Consider the following 24,242-nt stretch of genomic DNA (forward strand, 5'->3'; position numbering starts at 1 on the left):
AACTGTAAAAGTGATCATGCTTGGGGAAAATGAGCAGCCCAATCACTCTTACATTATTTTCAAAGTGAGAACTTGATGGAAAACCCACTCCTGAAAATAAGGGATTTAGATAAAGCAGGCTTACAATCTTAGACCACTAGATTTCCCTCAGAATTTGTCTTGATACATTGTAATCATTCATTTATGTGTTTGAATTTTTGTACTGAAGCTAAAGGATGGTCACAAACAGAGAGGCCTTGTGCTGAGCGGAACTCTCACGCCTAGCATCGTCACAAGGCACGTGGTAGATGTTCGTTAAGGAACTGTTTAATGAAGGAATAAGTAAATTAAACTCATAGACTCTTGAACTATCAGTATCTCCCAGGAAGACACATCACTTTTTGAGGATTATAAAATGTAGATTCTATGTTGAGAATACATCATCTGTCTGAAAATACATTAATCATAACCATGTTCTCCTCTTGATAATTAACATCAATTAAGTCTGGATGTACCTACTGTTCTTGAGGAAAAAGAGAACACAAGAAACACCACCATGAGACATAAACGTCATAGAAAGTGTTCTATTAGGTGCCCTGAGAGCTTAACTCTAACCCTGGTTTGACAAATATTACACAGATGTCCGTGCTGAAAAGCTTAACATCAGGGCAATAGTAATGTTCACATATAAAGTGACAGGTAAGTGAATGAGAGAGAAGATCCATGTGTTTTCACTTTATGCTAAAATATAATTCAAGCCTTAATGTTGAAGTCATACATAACACATCCTTAAATTCAGAGTATGGAGCAGAGTCCTACCTGTCAAAAGAATCTGTGGCTACTCTGTAGAGATAAATAAAGAGTTTACTGCAGTGCCGCAGAGTGGGTGACACCGAGTCCATCGAGATGACATCTTCCTCCAAAAGTCTTTGAAATGGCTGAGTATTTGAAGGGAAGACATTCATGGGGCTGATCTTTCTTAGGTCTGAGAAGCAGCCAAGAAATCGAACAGCATCTGCCAGCTTCTCATACTGAATCTCTGTTTTGAAGAAGTGTGAGTTGGCTGGCTCGTAGCGCATCGCTGCAGTCAGTGTGCAGAACACCATGTGGAGAAGTTCAAACGCTTGGTTCTGGTTCACTCTCTCCCACCCATTCTTGGGGGGCGAGCTCAAAGACCTTTCCATAGCCACGAGCAAGGACGTAATGTACACAAAGCCTCCAACTTTCCTAAAGACTGTTCTGGAACGGTGACTTTCTCGAAGGACCGACAGGAGGGCCTACGGAGGACAAAAAACAACACAAACTTATAATTCAAATTAAAGGAAAAAAAAATCCACACATGAATGTCAAAGGGGAATGCCATTCTGTGAATATCTGGTAAGTGTATTTTTGTTATTTACCCAAAAAGCAATCTTATGAAGCATGTAAAATATTTTGCTAATTAAAAAACGCCATATTAAAAGCAGGAGAAAATTTTAGAAAACACACCACATATTGCTTTTGATAGAATAATGGCTATAACCAAATCCTGGGTGAAAAAGCTTTTCCTTTGTATTGGATGAATAAGGACATCAATGAAGTCATTTTTCATTTTTACAAAGTAATTTTGCTAAGTAAGTAAAATACATGTTCTAGTACAATATTGGAGAAGGCAGTGGCACCCCACTCCAGTACTCTTGCCTGGAGAATCCCATGGACGGAGGAGCCTGGAAGGCTGCAGCCCATGGGGTCGCTGAGGGTCGGACACGACTGAGTGACTTCACTTTGACTTTTCACTTTCATGCATTGGAGAAGGAAATGGCAACCCACTCCAGTTTTCTTGCCTGGAGAATCCCAGGGATGGGGGAGCCTGGTGGACTGCCGTCTATGGGGTCGCACAGAGTTGGACATGACTGAAGTGACTTAGCAGTAGCAGCAGCAGTAATATTACACAATCATGAAAACTTATGACTCTGTGTATATAAAATGATTTATTCTAGAAAGGATGAGAGAGATGATCAGGCAGCCAAGACCTGCAGTATTTCAATTCTTATAAAATGACCATATCCTGATATTTTCGAAAAAGGAGTCACTTCATGGAGTTACTTGCAGAGTGAACTACAGCCAGAGAGCTGAAAGCATGTTCATTCCCAGAATAGCTACAACGCCAAACAGGTAAGACAATCTTTTATAACTATCAGTAATCCTATGCATTGGACACGATTACTATATGAACTGCTATACTTTTAACTGTGTTCATTATTAAAAATAACACATTATAAAATAACTAACATTTTCTGGGGGCACTTACTATGTACTGTTGGTGGTGGTTTAGTTGCTAACTTATCTCTGACTCTTTTCAACCCCAGGGACTGTAGCCCACCAGGCTCCTCTGTCCATGGAATTTCCTAGGCAAGAACACTGGAGTAGGCTGCCATTCCCTCCTCTGTGGGATCTTCTTGATCCAGGGATTGAACTCATTTGTGTCTCTTGCATTGCAGGAGGATTCTTTACTGCTGAGCCACCAGGGAAGCCCTGTATTAGGTACTTCTTTAAGTGTTTTAATACATTAGCTTATCTAACTTTTTTAATAATCCTATGCAATGGGCATTATTATTATTCACACTTCACAAATGAAAAATTGAGGCTTCATGTGGTTAAATAATTTTCCGAAGACCACACAGTTTATAACATTTCCTAGGTGGTACAGTAGTAAAGAATCTGCCTGCCAAGCAGGAGACGCAAGAGAAGCGGATTCGATCTCCACTCCAGCATTTTTGCCTGGCAAGATCCCATGGACAGAGGAGCCTGGCGGGCTACAGTCCATAGGGTCACAAAGAGTTGCATAGCTTATACAATGGCAGAGATAGGAATTAAACTCAGGCAGTCTGATTCCTCTACTCATGCACTTAACCATGAAACTATACTGCCCCAGAGAGCAATTCGAAATCTGTTTGCAGATACACAGGCTCCTTTTCCCTGTTTCAGCAACTGAAATATAATATCATTATTTAGGAACCTAATATTACTTAAGACACAATTTAAATCTTCCCAGTTATTACGTTTGAAAAGGTCATTTTATTTTTAATAGTATTTGAAAAAGGGAAAGACTAAATAGGCCTTTTTCAAGTATACTACTTTAGAAATTATGAGATTTCATTGTACATACCTATACTTGGAGAAGGAAATGGCAAGCGACTCCAGTATTCTTGCCTGGAGAATCCCATGGACAGATGTGCCTGGCAGGTTACAGTCCATGGGGTAGCAAAGAGTCGGAAACGGGTAAGCAACTAACACGCATATTTTATTATTAAAAAAAATAATAATGTGCAATCTGTACATGTAAATAAAATTTAGAAATACAGTGTAATCCTTCCATTATTCAGCAACCAGTAAGTTTCCATTTTGTGTATTTTCTCAAATTTAATAAACTATACTTGTAATACCAACTTGTATTAACACAAGACTTCATAACTTTTTGATATTTTTAAGCATCATATAACCTAGCCTGAAGGCTAAATGCAAGGGCTTAGAGTTAGAACCCCTTGGGTAGAAATTCTACTCCAACATTAAAAAGCATTTCACTATGGTCAGTTACTTAACCCTTCTATGCCAGTTTCCTCTTATGTAAAACCTAAACAATAACAACTTACTTCACAGGAAATACATGTAAAACCCTTAGCAAAGTACCTAGCATAAAAGTTCATCACCATCTTCAAATACACACTGGGAATAACTGCACACGTGTTATTTTATATATGAGGAAGTATGAGTTAAGAATCAAAGTATTACAAGCAAAAACATATCAAAGGTTAGAATTATGATAGGGGTCAGAAAAACTGCTTATTAATCCTTAGACTGAAAATAGTCTACGTTACATTCTTCAGGATAAGTCCACCTCCTACTGCCTGAAAACTGCCATTCCTAGGTACTTTTGACATAATCACAGCATAATCTCAGTATCTGAAAATTTCAAATACCATGTATAAGCTAATATCCTTTTTAAGTCAATAATTAATGATAATGCAGTGAATACCAAAGTTAAAAGGAGCTCTAGGTCCTAGGGGGTTCATTAGACAGAATCATCAGCTATATATTACCCACATTTGCAAAAATCTAATGCTTAAACTTCAAATTTTTACATTAGCAGAATTATAAAATACTTCTCATGGAATTTCGGCCTTGTTCCCAAATAATTACAAACTAAATCACATAGGTCTGTGGTTGTGTCAACCGAATGGAGGCAGTGAGAAGCAATGGACATCAACTTGAGAAAACTCCGGGAAATAGTGGAGGACAGGGAAGCATGGTATGCTGCCATCCATGGGGTCGCAGAGTTGGGCACAATTTCATGACTGAACCACAACAGCAAAGTGAGAAGCAATTCTGAGTGGAGCAAAAATGGAAATTCGAAACCGGAATCCCAAATCTTCCTGTCTGTCTTCCAACACAACTTTATTCCTTGAAACTGATGGAATGCTGGAGCCAGCTCATGTTGGTCGTAAGAGCCAACTGGTTTCTTTTTGGAATATTTCCTACCAGTTGTTTAAAAACATAACCATAATTAAAAATTAAGTTCTATAAATTAAAAACTAAATAAATTGTTTTAAAACCAAAAGTAGCAAATACTCAGAACTCAGTACTTCTGACTTTCTGCATTTTATTATTTGTGCTCTTGAGATACCATACCATGGGGTGGTAATGTACATCTCTTCTCAAGCTACATTCATGAACACATCAGTTGCCTGAAATAGGTCACAGCAGGAGTCCTCACTCCATGGGAATCACTCACGCTGCCCGTCAGGACCCTTCTCTTGCCTTCCTCCAGCCTGAAGGAGGCAGTTATTACCATGTACTAGAACAACACTGCTTTCTAATTACACATCAGTCAGTTGCCTCTATCTACCAATATTTTACAAGTCGAACTATAATGGTACCAAGAAAGGAAGAAAATCTATGCTTAAAAACTTGGCAACCTTAACAGCTTTTGAGGGCACTTGTATTTTCCCAGGCGATCCCTTCAAATACACAGATTTCCCCCAATATTGATGAGCATGTAGATTTCCTCCTTGTCTAAGAGAGAAATTGTGGTCAGATTAATCATGCTTGGAAGTTAAAATGCATATTCAAAACAGTCATACTCAAAAAAGAATGAAACACACAATAGCACAAAGATAAAAACCACAAACTTCTCATTACTGATGAGAAGCAGAAAGCAAAAGTTTAATAAAAGAAATGTATGATTGTAGAAGGCAACTATACTTCCTGTCATGTCTGTGGCAGGAAAAGGGCAGGGGTCTCAGGAGAGGAAGTCAGATGGAAAAGAGACAGTGGGCATTCCGAGGGCTCTTGGAGACCAGGTTAGAGACACTGGCTTTCCTTCAGCTATTATTATTTTGACATTATTTTACTTTTTTATAGTTAAATTCATTTATTTTTAATTGAATGGTAATTGCTCTACAATATTGTGTTGGTTTCTGCCAAACATCAACATGAATCAGTCATAGGTATATCTATGTCCCGTCCCTCTTGAACCTAACTCACATCTCCCTCTGCATTCCTCCTCTCTGAGTGGTTACAGAGTCCTGGTTTGAGTTTCCTGAGTCACATAGCAAATTCCCATAGGCTATCTATTTTACATATGGTAATGTTTCCATGTTACTCTCTCAATACATCATACCCTCTACCTCCTCCCCCACCCCAGCTGCATCCATAAGCCTATTCCTTGTCTTCTTTGCTGCCCTGCAAACAGGTTCATCAGTACTGTATTTCTAGATTCCACATATATGTGTTAATACATGATATTCGTTTTTCTCTTTCTGACTTCACTCTGTATAATAGGCTCTGGCTTCATCTACCTCATTAGAACTGACTCATATGCATTCCTTTTTTTATAACTGAGTAATATTCCATTGTATATGTACCACAGCTTCTTTATCCATTCATCTGTCCTAATTTTTTAAGGAATCTGCATACTGTCTTCCATAGTGGCTGTATCAATTTACATTTCCACCAACAGTGCAAGAGGATTTCTTTTTCTCCACACCTCCTCCATCATTTCTTGTTTGTAGATTTTTTGATGATGGCCAGTATTCTTGCCTGGAAAATCCCATGGATGGAGGAGCCGGTGGGCTACAGTCCATGGGGTTGCAAAGATTGGACATGACTGAATGACTTCACTTTCACTTTCATTCTCACCAGTGTGAGGTGATATCTCACTGTAATTTTGATTTGCATTTCTTTAATAATGAGTGATATTAAGCATCTTTCCATGTGTTTATTACCCATCTGTATGTCTTCTTTGGAGAAATGTCTGCTTAGGTCTTCCACCCACTGTATGACTGGACTGTTTGTTTTTCTGATATTGAGTTATAAGACCTGCTTGTATATTTTGGAAATTAATCCTTTGTCAGTTGCTTCATTTGCTATTATTTCCTCCCATTCTGAAGTTTGTCTTTTCACTTTGTTTACAGTTTTCTTTGTTGTGCAAAAGCTTTTAAGTTTAATTAGGTCCCACTTGTTTATTTTTGTTTTTATTTCCATTACTCTGGAAGGTGGGTCATAGAATATATTGCTGTGATTTATGTCATTGAGTATGTTTTCCTCTAAGAGTTTTATAGTTTCTGGTCTTACATTTAGGTCTTTAATCCATTTTGAGTTTTACCTTTGTGTTTGGTGTTAGAAAGTGTTCTAATTTCATTATTTTACATGTAGCTGCCCACTTTTCCCAGCAGCACAAATGACAAGACGATCTTTGACTCATTATATATTCTTGCCTCCTCCTTTGTCATATTTTGACGTAATTTTAGACTTGAAGAAAAATCACAAGGATAGTTCATAATAGTTCTCAGTCATTTAACAATCGCCACAGATTTTAGTAGTAAAAATTGTTAAGAACACACTTCTCAGCTCTCTGCTCCTGCCCGTTCGACAGACAACCGTAATTTCCATGCTGTGCCAGCCATATCCCTGAGACAAGATGGTGAAGGTCGGAGTGAACGGACGGGCACCAGGGCTGCTTTTAATTCTGGCAAAGTGGACATCGTCACCATCAACGACTCCTTCATTGACCTTCACTACATGGTCTACATGTTCCAGTATGATTCCACCCATGGCAAGTTCCATGGCACAGTCAAGGCAGAGAATGGGAAGCTTGTCATCAATGGAAAGGCTATCACCATCTTCCAGGAGCAAGATCCTGCCAGCATCAAGTGGGGTGATGCTGGTGCTGAGTACGTGGTGGCGTCTACTGGGGTCTTCACTACCATGGAGAAGACTGGGGCTCACTTGAAGGGTGGCACCAAGAGGGTCATCATCTCTGCACCTTTTGCTGATGCCCCCATGTTTGTGATGGGCGTGAACCATGAGAAGTATAACAACACCCTCAAGATTGTCAGCAATGCCTCCTGCACCACCAACTGCTTGGCCCCCCTGGCCAAGGTCATCCATGACCACTTTGGCATTGTGGAGGGACTTATGACCACCGTCTATGCCATCACTGCCACCCAGAAGACTGTGGATGGCCCCTCCAGCAAGCTGTGGTGTGATGGCCGAGGGGCTGCCCAGAACACCATCCCTGCTTCTACTGGCGCTGCCAAGGCTGTGGGCAAGGTCATCCCTGAGCTCAACGGGAAGCTCACTGGTGTGGCCTTCCACGTCCCCACCCCCAATGTGTCTGTTGTGGATCTGACCTGCCGCCTAGAGAAACCTGCCAAGTATGATGAGATCAAGAAGGTGGTGAAGCAGGTGTCAGAGGGCCCTTTCAAGGGCATCCTAGGCTACACTGAGGACCAGGTTGTCTCCTGAGACTTCAACAGCGATACTCACTCTTCTGCCTTCAATGCTGGGGCTGGCATTGCCCTCAACGACCACTTTGTCAAGCTCATTTCCTGGTACGACAATGAATTCAGCTACAACAGCAGGGTGGTGGACCTCATGGTCCACATGGCCTCCAAGGAGTAAGGTCCCCGGACCCCCAGCCCCAGCAGGCACACAAGAGGAAGAGAGAGTTCCTCAGCTGCTCGGGAGTGCTGCCCCACCTCCACCACATGAGACTCTCCCGACCTCCACACGTTTCCATCCCCAAGGCCCTGAGGAAGCGAAGGGGCTTAGGGAGCCCTGCCTTGTCATGTACCATCAATAAAAGTACCCTATACCTCCACCCCCCCGAAAAGGAACACACTTCTCAAACTTACTCTGAGGATGTCGGTCTTGAGCTGCAGCTCTGTGGGTGGGGCCGAGTGCATCAGTCCCAGGAGCGTGCCCATGTCATCATCCCCATTGGGAGACAGCACCAACTGCTGGATCATCATCAGGGCATGCTGCCGACACTGTGGGTACCTCACTATATTATGCGCACATCTTGCGCCTCCAAATTCTCGGAAAATTCCTTGGAGGAGGGAGACAAAACAACAACTCAGGTTAACTTAAAACATTCTAAGTCAGACGAACTCAGATCTGATCCATTTGTAGAAAGAGTAACTTAAAAGGCGGCACATAAAACCTACCCAGCGATTTTACTTTTTAAGTAAAATACAAAATCTCCTTTTAAATTTACAATTACAATACAAAACTGTGGGATGTCAGCAAAGGCATATACAAATTTTCTCTAGGTTTCCTTTATGTAAGAATGCCCTGATACGTTCCACATGCCCAATTTCTCCAAATCTCAACCATTCAGAAATTTCGTAGGTGGATACCAAAATGACCAGTATTTTTATGCAGAGGCTTTACCAAAAAAATACTTGAAATCAGTTTAGTAAAAGGCTTTTAGAGGAACAATACTGCAAATAAATAAGATTTAAACTGAAAACAAGGCTTCCAAAACAGTAGAAAGAAAAAAAGGAATAAGTTATTCTTACAGTGAGAGAAAATTATAAGGAATCAAACGTTTTAAGTTGGTAGCGGACACAAAAATGACAAACTCATAACACTGTAAATCAACTGTACTCCAATAAAAATGTTAAAAAAGAGATAATAAAGGTGGCTGAGCCCCTATTTATTAAAAAATAATAATAATAAACTCTATAATAGAAAGCATTGGTTGCTGTACTTTTCCAAAGGCTTTATGTAGATTGACTTATTTAATCTTCTCATCGCTTACCTGCTTACAGATAAGCAAATGAGACATGTAGAAGTTGAGTAAGGTGTCAGGTCAGTGATACAGAGAGCAAGCAGCCAGCAGAAGGTATGTCTATACAGCCCTGTTCTATAGCCTGTGCTTTTGACCATGGATGATACTGTTCTTACATCAAACACCATCTTCAAGTATAAAAAAAACACACAGACCAAGTGATCCAAATCATCAGTTAGTATTTCCTCCAAAGTAACAGCATTCTGTCCTTTATGCTTTTAGAGTACCTCGTATATGCCACTAATATAACAGCTCATATTAAACTGTCTTAGCTTTATTTGTTAAAAAGCAGAAGGGATATTTTATAAATACAGTTGGACTGTTCATTTCAGTTCAGTTCAGTCGCTCAGTTGTGTCCAACTTTTTGCCACCCCATGGACTGCAGCACGCCAGGCCTTCCTGTCCATCACCAACTCCAGGAGTTTTCTCAAACTCATATCCATTGAGTTGGTGACGCCATCCAACCATCTCATCCTCTGTCGTCCCCTTCTCTTCCCGCCCTCAATCTTTCCCAGCATCAGGGTCTTTTCAAACGAGTCAGCTCTTCGCATCAGGTGGCCAAAGTATTGGAGTTTCAGCTTCAACATCAGTCCTTCCAATGGACTGTTCATTAATGACAGGTTAAAAAAAGGATTAAGGAGAAGTTGAGATTAAAGATAAAGTAAAAGTAAAGTCACTCAGTCGTGTCCAACTCTTTGTGACCCCATGGACTGTAGCCTACCAGGCTCCTCTGTCCATAGGATTTTCCAGGCAAGAGTACTGGAGTGGGTTGCCATTTCCTTCTCCAGGGGATCTTCCCAACCCAGGGATCGAACCCATGTCTCCAGCATTTCGGACAAGACACTTTACCGTCTGAGCCACCAGGGAAACCCTAAGATAAAGCAAAAGATTTACTAAATCCATTTTTTCCCTGAGAGAAGCAAGTTTTATTCTTTTCAGTATTTCCCTAACGTTGTAACATTATAATACTCTGATTTGAATTACTGAATAATTAAGAAAATCACAATGCAAAGCAGATGTTTTGGGAAAATATTTAAATAAGCAAAGATATCCGATGAAGAGTCTGCACTATATAAGTAAACAAATAGAAAAAGAATATTTCAAACACAAGGCATATTATAAAAAGCAATAAAACTATAAGAATACATTTTGAAGTAATAATATTAGTATATATTTTATCATTTATAAACTTAGGAAGGTCAAAAGTATTGCATGTCTACAGATGGGATAGTACCATCACTGAATCAATGCAATTTTCTCTAAGTGGCAAGAGCATCTCAGAAGTAAGAATCATTAGAGAAGACATAACCACAGGTACTATCTTACCAGTGTACTTGCTAGAAGCAGTTTCTCTAATTACCTGCGTTTGTGTTTGACCCTTGAAGAAGCACTGTCAAAGTCTCCATGACTAACAAAGCCAGGTGTTTTTGGTCTTCAAATGAACTATTATTTCTTGAGTCCCCTGGGAAAAAGAATCAAAGGTCCGAATCACAAAACTTGTCAGCTTATTTCTTTCTAGATTTAGGTTTTTTTAAAACAAATTAAAATTTTATTTCTATTAATTTTACCACGAATACAAATGACACAGTATTGTGTTGGCCAGAAAGTTCATTTGGTTTCTTCCACAAGATGTTAAAACTCAAACGAACTTTTGGGCTAACTCAATATAACCTCTAAAAAAATGACACATATGTCTAAACTACCAGCTACCAAAAGTAAAGTCAATGTTTATAGATTTTATTTTGGTATGGCTACAAAGCTACAGTTATCTAAAAAATATTAAAAGGGAAAATGACAGAGTAAAACGTATCCTTCTCACAGACGCTTTCCTAATCAAAGAAGTGTCAGCAAAGAAGAATGCTAGGTGTTAATGCACCAAAGAGGAAAAAAAAGTTTGTAAGTAGTACTGTCTATTCAATTTAATTCATTCAACACATTTAGTACTAAGTGCCAGACACTACTATGCTTTTATCAGAAAGGACAAAGAACATCAAATTTAAGGTACTTAATAAATATGTGCATAAACATCATTAAAAAGATATACTAATGTGCTCTCTATAATTAATAAACATTTTGAGGCACCTAAACATCCCAATTGTTTCTAGAAGCTTTTTGTTATTCCCTAACAAAGTAGAAGACACTAATTATGTGGATCATAAATGGCTTCCTCAGTTTTCCCTTAAATTCTCTTCCACCATGACATATTTCTATCTCCTCCCCTGCCTTCCCCCAATTCCCTAACAGAGGTTGAGAGAACAAATTTTAACTTGTGGGAAATATTCACAAGGATGTCACAATTATGCACATTATCAAGTAATTCAAATCTATAGCCAAATGAAAGGTAAAACATGAACACAACACCCTGCCCAAACTCCTCTGCCAAATAAAATTAAACGTAGGGAAAATGCTTTACCTTGTTCATTTAGTGCCTGAGTTGGGTCCTTCAAGAGGGCAGCATATTTGTGCAAAAGGTTTACCATGACCTCCAAAAGGCCCACCTCCCTGAACACATCTTTAAATATGTAGTCATGTCGTGTAAACTTAAGAAGTGTTTTCATCGCAATAATGCTACAGTGGTAAGAAGAGCTAGACTTTAAGAGGATGCTAACACTAATAAGTTCTTTACAAGGGATATAATTTAAGCTAAAAACAACAAACTCCAGCATCTCGAAGTACTTGTTTTGTACTTCTGGGAGTTTAGAAATTTTTTCTGCAAACTGTGACAGTGTGTGCTGTGATTCGAGGATGAAATAGTTGGCGTTGTCGGCCATGTAAATATTTGTGATGGCGTCGAGAATGATGTGGGCGAGGAAGTTGGTTTTTGCTTTTAAAAATGCATTCTGAAGAACTGCAAAGGCCTGGATGTTTCTCACACTGTGACCTAAAGTAGAAAACCAGAACACAAAAGTAGGTGTTATATGATATTTTCATCATGGCAAAGTAATCTATTTAAGCAGATGATGAACTGTAACATTTATCATCTATTCGCTAAGAACACTTCCTGTTTTCACAAAAGGTCTTCTTTTTCTTCATTGGTTCAGTCATTTAATTAAAAATGAGTAATATTGATTTAGCTTTTAATGAAGTATTATCAATATTCTGATTCCAGAAGAGTATACACTGAAACATCAGACGGTTTTCAAAAGAATAAAGCAAATTATATAGGCCTAGGCTTCAGAGTTTGGAAACGTGCAGGAGTGTTGCTTTTTACTATCTGTAACACTGTCCTTGACTATAAGGACAGTTACCTCTCAATCTGAAAAGACTTTTAGGCTAAAGAGAAAAGCAAGAATGGCAGCAGGAAACAAGAGGGGAAAATACCCTTGAGTTCCAGCTTCCATTTTTAATTACAACACTACAGCTTTCATAAATTTTAATATGGAAATTTACTGTTTCAAGCCACAAGTACAATTTCCTTACATATACATTTGTTAAAGCAATTTATGGCCAGCTACTAGCTGTATTTATAAATACCTGATTTTCAAACACATCAACTGAAAAAAAAATATGTATACAATAGCTCTTATAAGGCAAATCACTGAAAATACTTATAAAGAAATTAACATAGAAAGTATGTAAGGCAAATGAAAACAAGCCTTTGCCTACAAAAATTGTCCTCAGGTTCACAACCGGTAGGAATATAGAGCATGTGCAACAGTGATCAAAATATTAACACAGTGCCTTACAGAATAAGCTGGATTTTTGAAAGAGGATGAACACAGAACTAGGAAAAACAATAAAATGGGTTAGAAAGACTGCTAGGACATTGTAGCTTGAACATTATCTGAAAAGGCAAAGATTAAAAAATCTCTTCAGTCTATATATGATTTTTAACTTTGTTTGTTTATAACATATAACCTTATTCCATGTGTGGCAAATGCCAAATCTTTATTTCCAGTTCCTTATTAATTTTATGCTTGTTCTTATTGAGGACATCACTAACTTTTTATTACATGCAGGTAGTTAAAAACCAAGCTTAGACAGAATGATGAACATACAAATACAAAAATCTGACTACATGCGACAAATAAGGTTAAAGAATACCGCTAATCAATATTTTGCATCTTTTGGCTATGTGACAATATCAATTCTCAGGTTTAAGAAAAGAGTTTAAAGGAGATGAACTTGATGTAATGTGAAAAAATTGGATCTTTTCAAGTTTCATTTTCATTATCTGATTTTTTCTTTAAAACCTAATTTTAAGTGATGTCACTGACAAAAGATAAGTTCCATTACCAACTAACCTCAATGGGCTTCCCTGGTGGCTCAGACGGTAAAGAGTCTGCCTGCAATGCAGGAGACCCAGGTTTGATCTCTGGGTCAGAAGATCCCCTGGAGAAGGGAATGGTTACCCACTGTAGCATTCCTGCCTGGAGAATTCCGTGGACAGAGGAGTCTGGAGGGCCACAGTCCATGGGTCACAAAGAATCGGACCCAGCTTAGCAATTAAGCATGCAGCACATATACAATGAAACTAAACAGAATCTAATAATATGGCTTTCTACCAGGAAAAATTATCTAAAGGAATGACTTAATTATAATTCTAAAACTAGTGGCATACAAATTTGAAGTTTACTTTAAATGCTTATGATATTAGGAGTAGTTATTTAGGACTGTCATAGCCATTAAATTACTACAATATTTAATTTGGGGAAGGGGGAATACTTAGATCTAAAGGATGATTAAAAAGGCTGCTCTACATAAGATAGGAAAATCCCTTAAATATTGACACATATGTGCTCTAATAATTTAATTAAACACATGTATCCTGCATAAGTTTCAAAATTTGCATTAACTGATTAAAATCTATTTGGCACACAAATAACTAAAATAAGAGTAAAGTAAGGAAATCGTTATAAAAGATGACAATCACCGTCTCATTACTCCCAAGTCTATACAAGCAGAAACAAAAGAAATGGATTATTCTAAGGCTTAGAAGAATAAGTGTATATACAAGAAAGAATAGAGCTTTCCTATATTCAGAACCTAATGTAAAATGTAAAAGTTTATGTTTGAAAAAAGAGCCTAAATGGTACAAGCATAAGCAAAATGCAAAATGAATTAAGAATAAGGAAATGTAGACACTCATTTAGTAAACACACTGAATATTGCTTTTCAGATTCCAGGTCGCAGGAGTTAGGATTCCATGCAACACTGAGAGGATAGCGCTGAGGAACAGAAATGAATAGAAAGGTCAGCAGTTAAGAAGACACCTATATGAACATCTCTCCCACCTCCTTCCCCATCTCGCCCCTCTAGGTTGTTATCGAGTCCCAGTTATGGCTGATTCATGTTGATGTTTGGTAGAAAGCACTGCACGCTGTAAAGCAATTATCCTTCCAATAAAAAATAAATAAATAAATAAAATTTGAAAGGACTTATAAGGGATCTCCCTGGTGGTCCAGTGGTTAAGAATCCACCTTTCAATGCAGGGGAGATGTGTTCACTCCCCGGTTGTGGAACTAGGGTCCCGTATACTACGGAACAACTAAGCCTATGGGCTCCACAACCAGAGAGTCTGTGTGCCTTAATGAAGATCCACATGGTGCAATTAAGACCCAGTGCAGCCAAATAAGTGAATTATTAACAAACAGAAAAGACACCTGTGGTTACCCAGGTGCGTGATCTCTAGAGCCTCAACTAAGGTGGTGGCAATAGGGCTGTTACCAGAGGAAGGAAACTAATAAACGTTTAGGAAGTATAAGACAGAAAATAACGAACAAATTATACATGTGAGTGACCAATCACAATGGCGCCCGGCTGTAAACAATCCTCAGGGTTCTCCTCCTGCAAGCCAACTGAACATCAGCCCTGGCCATATCTGCATCCATGATAGAACCAGCATAGATAAAAATCCCTTCAAAGTAATCCCATGATGAACAATGCAGGGCACTCTGGTCACTAGTGTGAACAAAAATGAAGAAAAGGAAAAATACATTATCCTTTTACATTGCCTAATATGTCATGAGATTTGATGAGTTATGAGAAAATATTTGTAATGCTGAAGTCACAGAAGAGTTCTGAAAAAGATAGGTATTTTCTTTTTTTATGAAGAGACACATTCTCTATTAAAACATATATTTAGAACACTCTGTGTTTAGGGAACAAATGTGGAAGCTATAGAGAGCTCTGAATTACAGAGTGCCACCTTGCAAAGATGTTACTAGCATAGTTAAGGTAAAAAAAAAAAAAAAAAAAAAAAACCACCATGGAGTGGTTACTAAACAGGACTACTCCATTTCTCTTTAATTTTCTTCTTTTGAAAAAAAAATCTATTGGCTGATGAGGATAAAAAGGTTTATAAAGTTTCTACTATGTAAGATAGAAACAGGAATCATTTTCAAGCTTTTACACAAACAGATGCATTTACCAACTTCACTAATAACTCAGTTTACTTTTTTCTTTTAAATTTTTTATTTATTGTTTCACTTGATCTAAAATCAGCAATAAAAATAAGGCAGCTAAATTGTATCCATGTATAGGGCAACATAAGGTAGATATATTCATGTTTTCTCTTTTAAAAGTAATTATCACTGAATGGGTAAAAAGTCCTTGGTAACAGGAATTTTCTTTTCATAAATAATGAAAGGGAAACCAGTGAAGTTGAAGAAAACATGCCCCAGAGTAGCCTGAAGAAATAACTGACAATAAGTAAGATAAATAGTATCGACTATACCAGAATACACACAGCTCCAACTTACAAATAGTCCAAACCAAAGAGTTAAAATTTGTAAATGACCATCCTTGCTTCATTCTAGCAATGTCACATAAACATAGCATTGTCACAACCATATTTCCGCATTTCCATCCCTGTGAAAAGACCATCATTCCTCTATAAACTAGCAACACGCAATCCAAAATGAAGTAACAGAAACAGTTTTATTTACATTATCAAAAAAATATTTAGGAATAAATTTAAGAACAAGAAGGAAAGTTCTTTACAGTGGACACTTATAAAACATTGCTGAGAGAAAATACCAGGACCCAAATAAGTGGAAAGCTGTATACTCATGAATTGGATGACATAATGTTGTTAAGATGTCAATTCTCCCCATATTTATTTACAGGTTCAATGTACTTCCCAATACATATCTCAGCAGGCTTTTTCTGTTTTCAATAACCGATATGAAGATTACTAAATTTATGTGGAAGTTCAGAGGACCTAGAATAGCCAAAATAATTTTTAAAAGAACAAACTTGGACAACTTAAATGATTCCATTTCAAGACTATAAAGATATGGGAATCAAAACTGAAGCAGCATTGGCTTCAGGACAGACACATTAACAAAGCAGAATTGAAAAGACTTCCAGAATATATAGTTATACAATCTTTTCGACAAAGAGTCCTAGCACATGTGCATATCTGTACTGGGAAAACAAATAAACCTTACTTCCAGCCATACACAAAAATTAACTTAAGATGTATCATAGACTTTAACATAAGAATTAAAAATGTGAAACTCCTAGAAGAAACCAGAAGATAATTGTGAACGTGGGTTAAATAAGATTTCTTAAATATGAGGCAAAACCCAGAAAATAATTCAAAAGTGCTAAACTGGACTTCATCAAATTTAAAACTTTCGGTCTTCAAAGATACTACCAAGAAAAGAAAAGGCATGTTAAGATTAAGAGAACATACTTAGGACTTATCCAGACTATCTAAAGAACTCTAAAAATTCCAATAAAACCAACAAAGCTATCAAACACTGGACATAGATATCTGAACCAAAGTCAAGACACAGACAGCAAATAGGAATATGAAAAAAGCTTGAAATAATTTAGAAAAAAGTAAAAAAAAAAACAAAAAAAAAAAACAGAAAACCAACATATACTATTACACACTCAAATATCTAAAGTTAAGGTTAACACCACCAACTGTTTTTGAGACTATAAAACAAATTCTCATTACAGAGCTGATATGAATGCAAAATGGTACAGCCACTTTAGAAAATAGTTTGGCAGTTTCTCATAAAGTTAAATATACATTTACCATATGAATCAGCAATTCCACTGCTTGGTTACCACCCCAAAGAAATGAAAATGTATGTCCACACAAAGACTTGTTTTATACAAATGTTCCTAATACTTTACTCATTATAGTTAAATAAACATCATCAACTGGTGAATGGATAAACAACTGCAGGATATTTAAACAATGAAATACTATCCAATATTAAAAAAGAACTTCAGATACATCCAGTAACATGGAGAAATACTAAAGCCAGATACACAAAACTACGTAATTTTGGAGTCTAGTTTACGTAATTCTAGAAATAGCAAAACCAAAGCAGATCAGTGGTTACCAGGGTAAGAGTGATGAGAGGGGACTGAATATAAAATGGAACAAGGAAACTTTTAGATGGATCAGTTCAGTCAGTTGTGTCCGACTCTTTGCGACCCCATGGAATGCAGCACGCCAGGCTTCCCTATCCATCACCAACTCCAGGAGCTTACTCAGACTCATGTCCACAGAGTCAGTGATGCCATCCAACCATCTCATCCTCTGTCTTCCCCTTCTCCTCCTGCCTTCAGTCTTTCCCAGCATCAGATTTAGATGGATGGGATATTCCCTATCATGATTATGGTGGTGACTGCACAACCACAAATATCGACCTAAACTCAAACCCAACACTTAAAAAGGATATATTTTAATACATGCAAATTATACTTCAATACTGCTGGCAAAAAACCCCATATTTCATAATCTCTTTATGTGAAATAAAACCATTAGTATCTCCTTGAGTCTAAACAAGCCATGAGAAAGATAATTTTGAGTCATAAATGAAACTCAGAATGATCTAGCTTGATCTATTCATTTTATAGACTATTACATCAATGTTTCTGAAGAAGTTGGTATTTAGAAAGGTTATGCCACTTATGGGTAACCTGAGTTTTGAGTCAGGGCAACGTCCCTTCTAGTTAACCTTGTTTTCATAGACATATGTCGCTGAATTCTCAAAATAATCCCTAGAGGTGCTAGGTTATATGTGAATCATCTCTGTTATAGATGACATAAAATCAGGCAGAAATATGAGGAAGGTTAATTTAGCTGCATTAATTCTCTCATTACCAAATTACACTATTGTGTAACTAAATATTATCTCAGTGTCACAATCAGATTGATTAACCAAATAAAATAATGAAACCTAAAATAAAAATTATATTACTTAGTTATGTTTAGATGAATGCACAGAAAGATTTAACTGTGGAAAATTTAAGCTCGAGTCTATAAATCAGAAGCATTAATTTAATATTGTTCCTTAATATTAAATAAAATATTGAACAGCTCTGTAAAATACTTTTAGATTTTATTTATTTAAGAAACTCTGTATAACTTATAAACTGAGGGCACATCTTATGGAAGTTAGTTCAACAACTTCAATTTAAGTCATGACTTTTCAATATAATTTTCTCCAGTAAATTAAATTTAGTGTATTCTGATATATCTATTTATTCTCATAGGCTTAAGAATTTATAACTGCTGGGTTCTACATTATAAAATACATAGATAATGTGCTGTGAAATTGAAATAACCAGATATGATGATATTTTCTGGCTAAATTTTACATGCAAATATCACCACAGTATTGCATATTTAGTATGTAACAATAATGTGAAAAGAACTATTAGAAGCCTGTGGGTTCACATTCTTTCAGAATGGGAAAGTGAAGTCGCTCAGTCGTATCTGACTCTTTGAGACCCCGTGGACTGTAGCCCACCAGGCTCCTCCATCCATGGGATTCTCCAGGCAAGAATACTAGAGTGGGTTGCCATTTCCTTCTCCAGGGGATTTTCCCGACCCAGGGATTGAACCCAGTTCTCCCGACCTCTGAGCCACCAGGGAAGCTCAGAATGATTAGTATGCATTAAAAAAACTACATGAACTATAAAACTTGTACTCTTACATAATTAAATGTTATTAATATATAATAAGTTTTCTTAGTAGATTACTAGGTGAGAAAAGCCAAAGCTAGGAAATCTGAACTATAAAATGTATTTTCTGACCTGAAAGTATGTAATGTAACTTCTCTGTACTTAGGTTTCCTTAGGAAAATACTAACTGTTTGCACCTGTGCTTTCTATATACATCTTACAGAGACAGGCATAGAGTGACTCGCGTTCCAGGCACATAAGGCAGAAATGTGTGGGGTGCCAACATTCAGCAGAGGTATGTTTGAATTATTAAACTGTTTGAATATTAAAATGAAATACTAAAATATGAATTTAATGGTTTTTATGATATTTTCATATTATTTTCAAGTATTTTATCTGCTAAAGACTGTCATTCAAAAAATTATACCATAAAAAGTACCAACTTTAATGAAAAACAGCATATTACCTTTATATAAATAACATAAATAAAGAGCAATCAGTTGGATACATTTATTCTTTCCTTATTTCTTTGAGTGGCTCAGAATGGGGCAGGTGGGTGGGGGGAAGACTCACCTTTGCCTGCAGGCTGAGGTACTGCAAATCCAGGCAATAAAAAGGGTGCCCCTGTGGTAATACCAGCTGGTTTTAGTTCATTGACACCATATGTTGTTAGGGAAGTTATCAGATTAACCAGATCTTTCAAGGCATCTTTGGATTCTGCCTCTTTTGCTTGTTCCAATCTAGGAAAAGTATGATTTAGCAAATATGTTTTCTCTTGTTTTGTATTTTAAAATTTAATACAGAAAGAAAATTTCATTTTATATGCAATAAATAAATGTACAGACTACTATATGAAGTTTCTTCTTATATTTTTTCCTATATAAACACATGATATTTTTATAAAGCTACAAATTTAATTATGAGATATGATGGTGTATTTGAAAGAAATTACACCAACAGTCAGAACACCTGATAAATGTTGATTTTGCCATTAACAGTATTATTTTAGGCAAATCATTAATCTTTGGTAGAAAGTTTCTTAATATAAAAGGATTAGATTAAATATCTCTTAAGTTCCCTAAGGCTCTAAGGTTATAAGTTTCATTGTTTACAACCAAAAACCTTATTAACCATTTCTTTCCTAAGACGTTTTCTCCATTAATAATTTTAAACAGTGAATTCTAGGGGAATATTTGTAAGACTTCATCTGCATTTCATTAATTAACTCAAATACTACTGGCATTAGAGCACATTTAAATAAAGTTCTAAAAAAAATAAAAATATAAATAAATAAATAAAGTTCTGAGAGTCTAACAATTTTTTAAAACAAAATTCCTTTAAACTTGTCTTTTCTTAATGTGAAAAGTTATGTTTTAACAATAAATATTTTTATACTATACACAGAATGCTGTTACCTGTTTTTTCCATTAATTTGTGTTATGCACATGCTTCTCCATGTTAGTATAAACTCGTCATAGATATGCTTTTTAATGGCCATGGAGAATCAACCACAGATGTGGAGAGTGGGACAGCTAGTAGCTATCAGAACTCAGGAGCACTAATACACATAAAACTTTGTCTGCATTTAGAATTGTATCTTTAGGATCAATAAACACACGTTGAAGTTATTGCAACAAGTTACCAACATTTTTAAGACTCTTGAATTCTCAAAGGACAGCATCAATTAGTAATATTAAATAGTTATTTCATAAACATTCACATCTCTTCATTTGTAAATTAGGATATATGTGCAAAATTATATTCTTAGGGGTTGCCTACTATTAAGTAACAGCAACTAGGTCACACTGGTGTTAGAACTTAAAAGTTTACAAAACAGTGATGGTTTACAGTAAATCGAACAACTTAAAACTGATTAATGGCCTGGGAACGACTAGCATGAATATCCTCTTCCTAATAAACTTGTAACCAGCTGTTTTTCCAGTATATGCAAGGAACATTTGGGATGAAAAAGAAGGCTAGTAAAACACTTTTAGATTGACTGCTGCTGCTAAGTAGCTTCAGACTACTATGTTTTATATATACATTTTCAGCATCTCATTCATTCTGCAAAATTATTCTTGCTACTAACTGTATTATATTAATAGCTTGATAGCATTGATATTACCATTAAGGAAAACCAAAAATATAATTAAGCACAAAGAGTTTACGCTTCAGGAAGATGTTAATTAGTTCACTCAGACTCTTCTCCCTCAGCTGCTAAGGAAGAGCAGATTTCTTCTTCACATCTAACCACTGAATCCACGTGTGCAACCTACATTTTCCAATTTAACTCTAAATTCACTCTTTGTACTCTCTTGACAGGATAGGAATAAAAAGAAGTGATTAAAGCTAAGAGTATAAAGTATACCTTACATAAGTGATGGGCTGATTTCTTTTTCCCTATAGCCCAAACTACTTTGCTTCCTTTGATGAGAAGACTGAGTAGACAATTAAAATACATTCTTATATTGTGGGGTTTTACCTAAGCAAGAGATCACAAAGGAAATTATATCCTTGCCATATCCGAAAATCATCCAGAAGAGTTTGGGAAACATCACTGGAATCTTTGAGGAAACAAGAAAGCCCAGCAAACATCTCAACAATTTCTAGGGGAGACAGGTCATCTGACTGCTGCATATTCTGAACACACGTAGATAAACATTCTTTTTCTGTAAAAACAAAGAAAATAAAGAACTGAATAAATATATGTGTGTGTGCATATATAACTTATGTCAACTGCTTAAGAAAACTTCATTCTTAACTGGTATTTAATGAAACATTAAATTTTAGTATATTTATAAAATATGGTAAGATAAATGGTACGCATTCTGAAAGCAAATATAAGATTCAAATTGACTAGGGAAGTTATATCTCTAAGTAGTACACAAAGAGTAATACCAGAAGTGTTGAAAATCAGTTGACATTTATAATAGTTTTTACATCATATTTTTAGAAGTTTTATTATTAAAAAAGATGATTGCCTGCTGCCAAATGATATTTTTGACCTTTATATTAATATAATAAAAAATGGAGAAACATAAGATACAGAACTACTTCAGGAAATAAAATTTTCAAATTTTTGTCTGTACTGTATATGTACTAGTTTAAAACATGGGTATATCCCATGACTTCTGGGACTGGAGGCATTTCAAAGAAGACTTTCCCTCTTTTATCTTTAAAAAAATTTATTTGGCTCAAGAAATCCAGGGTCACATAACAATAACTAAGAAGACTTAACACAGGAACAGAGGTAAGAAACATTTAATGACTGATGGACTTTAGGTAAATGAATAGATGTACTAAAAGCTATTTTGAAAGATTTTTCAATTTGTGTGTGTGTGTGTGTATATATCTATATATATACACGTAAGTGGACTATTTGAGATGCTACAATTGTCTCCTATTTCTCTTATTGATACATTTTAAGGGATAGTTGACACATATTTATATATATGAGCTAAAAAAATGGACAACTTCTTTTCAGTGCTGATAAAGAATCTACTTAATTTTATTCATGCCTCATTGGACAGATTATCTGTCTACTTATGAAATATCTTCAGAAAGAGTTTGAACTATAGCATCTCAAAAAAATCTCTTTTCTTTCAGCAAAAGAGGAAGGAAGAAGAGGAAATGAGGTGGAATTTGCATTATTATTACGACATCATTTACTTAAAGGTAAGGTTATTTTAACTCTCCTGGATATCCATCATTGAGAACATGAGAATTTTTTACATTTGAAACACTTCACAAATAATTGTTTTTTCCTGGCAAATATAGTTCTTCATTTAAAATAGAATCTTTGGAGAACTGAACAAGAGAAACAAATTTGCCATCATATGAGGAGAGAAAGGCAGAGAAACTTCAGAGCATCTAGAGTGAATACGTTGCGAGCTATTCACCGTGGATATACTTCACCACGTTGACACTGAGGCCGTGGCGGGATATGGCCGTAAGGACTTCTCCGGCACTCTTCCTCCAAGGCAGGTTATAGGGAGGGCACCAAGAGGTGATTGCACTGAATAAAAGCTGGAGATCGTCTTTCTGAGCCAGCTCCTCGGCCGGTGAAACAAAACTGCAGAGTTTCACTAAGATCTAAAGAACAAAGAAAATGTGTACATAAATGAATGAAATGATTGGGGGAAAGGCAGGGCTAGAAAAGGACTAGATCTGATTATTCAAAACTCTCCAAGTTCAGGGTCAGTGTTGAGTGCTATCATTAAAGCCACAATGATGAGCGCTCTAAGTGAGGCAACATTAAAAAAAGACACCTATAATTTACAAGGGTGTTATGGTAAGACAGTTAACCACCTCTACTTTTATCAGCTTATTATTTTTTTTAAGTTACATGTTTACCATCTTCACTTCACCATGGTGGGGTTTTTTTTTGGGGGGGTACTGTTTTGCCCTACCCTGAAATGGAATAAATCAACAGTAACTTTCAAGGTCAACATTCCAGTTTTAGAATGTTAATTCTTAGTTTGCCATTGGTGAATTGTAATTTTCTTCTCTAAAAAGGACACTTTTAGGGAGACAAGAAAATAACATGTCTTTAAAAGTAAAAGTATTTTCAATTTTTTCCAACTTCTATGCAAGTAGAAGGGGACATTATAATATATAGTCATCTTAATTCAGAATTATTAATTATATCTAGTAGCCAAAAATCTGGAGAAGGCAATGGCACTCTAGTACTCTTGCCTGGAAAATACCATGGACGGAGGAGCCTGGTAGGCTGCATTCCATGGGGCTTCGAAGAGTTGGACACGACTGAGCGGCTTCACTTTCACTTTTCACTTTCATGCACTGGAGAAGGAAATGGCAACCCACTCCAGTATTCTTGCCTGGAGAATCCCAGGGACGGGGGAGCCTGGTGGGCTGCCGTCTATGGGGTCACACAGAGTCGGACAGGACTGAAGCGACTTAGCAGCAGCAGCAGCAGCCAAAAATCTTCTAAAGCATAACTCAACACTTCTTAAACTCTGGAATGAAAACTTATTCCTTACCTATGGTTTGGAAAATACACATTGCACAACGATTTATGGCATTAAAGGCCTGCTACTTGGGGAATGAAGCTATGGTTTCTGCCCTCCAAAAACCTTTCTTCTTCTAATCTCAATTTGGTGGCAGAAAAAGTTAACTTTCCTTCTCTGTGCTATATTTTCTCATCTAAATATTTTTTAAATAAATAAAATAAAACTGGAGTATTTTAATATTTGGGGGAAACTATTATATAGAAAAAGTATTTGAAGTATCATATTTCATCTGAGAAAGCTAGGTCTGC

The 24,242-nt window shown here is 36.5% G+C and overlaps 2 protein-coding genes across 3 annotated transcripts in view; one reads left to right on the top strand and one right to left on the bottom strand.

Moving 5' to 3' along the window:
* WDFY3 (WD repeat and FYVE domain containing 3) overlaps positions 1-24,242 on the bottom strand; it is a 250,563-nt gene that overhangs the window by 133,203 nt on the left and 93,118 nt on the right. For both annotated transcript variants that reach the window (XM_040237260.1, XM_040237261.1), the window contains 7 exons: positions 22,864-23,056; positions 21,447-21,633; positions 19,538-19,704; positions 11,505-11,972; positions 10,452-10,553; positions 8,154-8,347; positions 799-1,256 (listed from right to left, as the gene is read on the bottom strand). In XM_040237260.1, coding sequence (XP_040093194.1) covers positions 799-1,256; positions 8,154-8,347; positions 10,452-10,553; positions 11,505-11,972; positions 19,538-19,704; positions 21,447-21,633; positions 22,864-23,056 — 1,769 coding nt within the window. The remainder of the gene's footprint in view (positions 1-798; positions 1,257-8,153; positions 8,348-10,451; positions 10,554-11,504; positions 11,973-19,537; positions 19,705-21,446; positions 21,634-22,863; positions 23,057-24,242) is intronic.
* LOC120861532 (glyceraldehyde-3-phosphate dehydrogenase-like) lies at positions 6,865-8,115 on the top strand. The gene has a single exon (XM_040237262.1). The coding sequence runs from the start codon at positions 7,039-7,041 to the stop codon at positions 7,762-7,764; it is 726 nt and encodes a 241-aa protein (XP_040093196.1). The 5' UTR covers positions 6,865-7,038; the 3' UTR covers positions 7,765-8,115.

Source organism: Oryx dammah, unplaced genomic scaffold (assembly GCF_014754425.2).
Source record: "Oryx dammah isolate SB20612 unplaced genomic scaffold, SCBI_Odam_1.1 HiC_scaffold_3, whole genome shotgun sequence".
In the NCBI taxonomy this organism is placed as follows: Eukaryota; Metazoa; Chordata; class Mammalia; order Artiodactyla; family Bovidae; genus Oryx; species Oryx dammah.

Coding starts and splice junctions, on each gene's coding strand:
- LOC120861532 (XM_040237262.1), top strand. CDS start 7,039: ATGGTCTACATGTTCCAGTATGATTCCACCCATGGCAAGTTCCATGGC.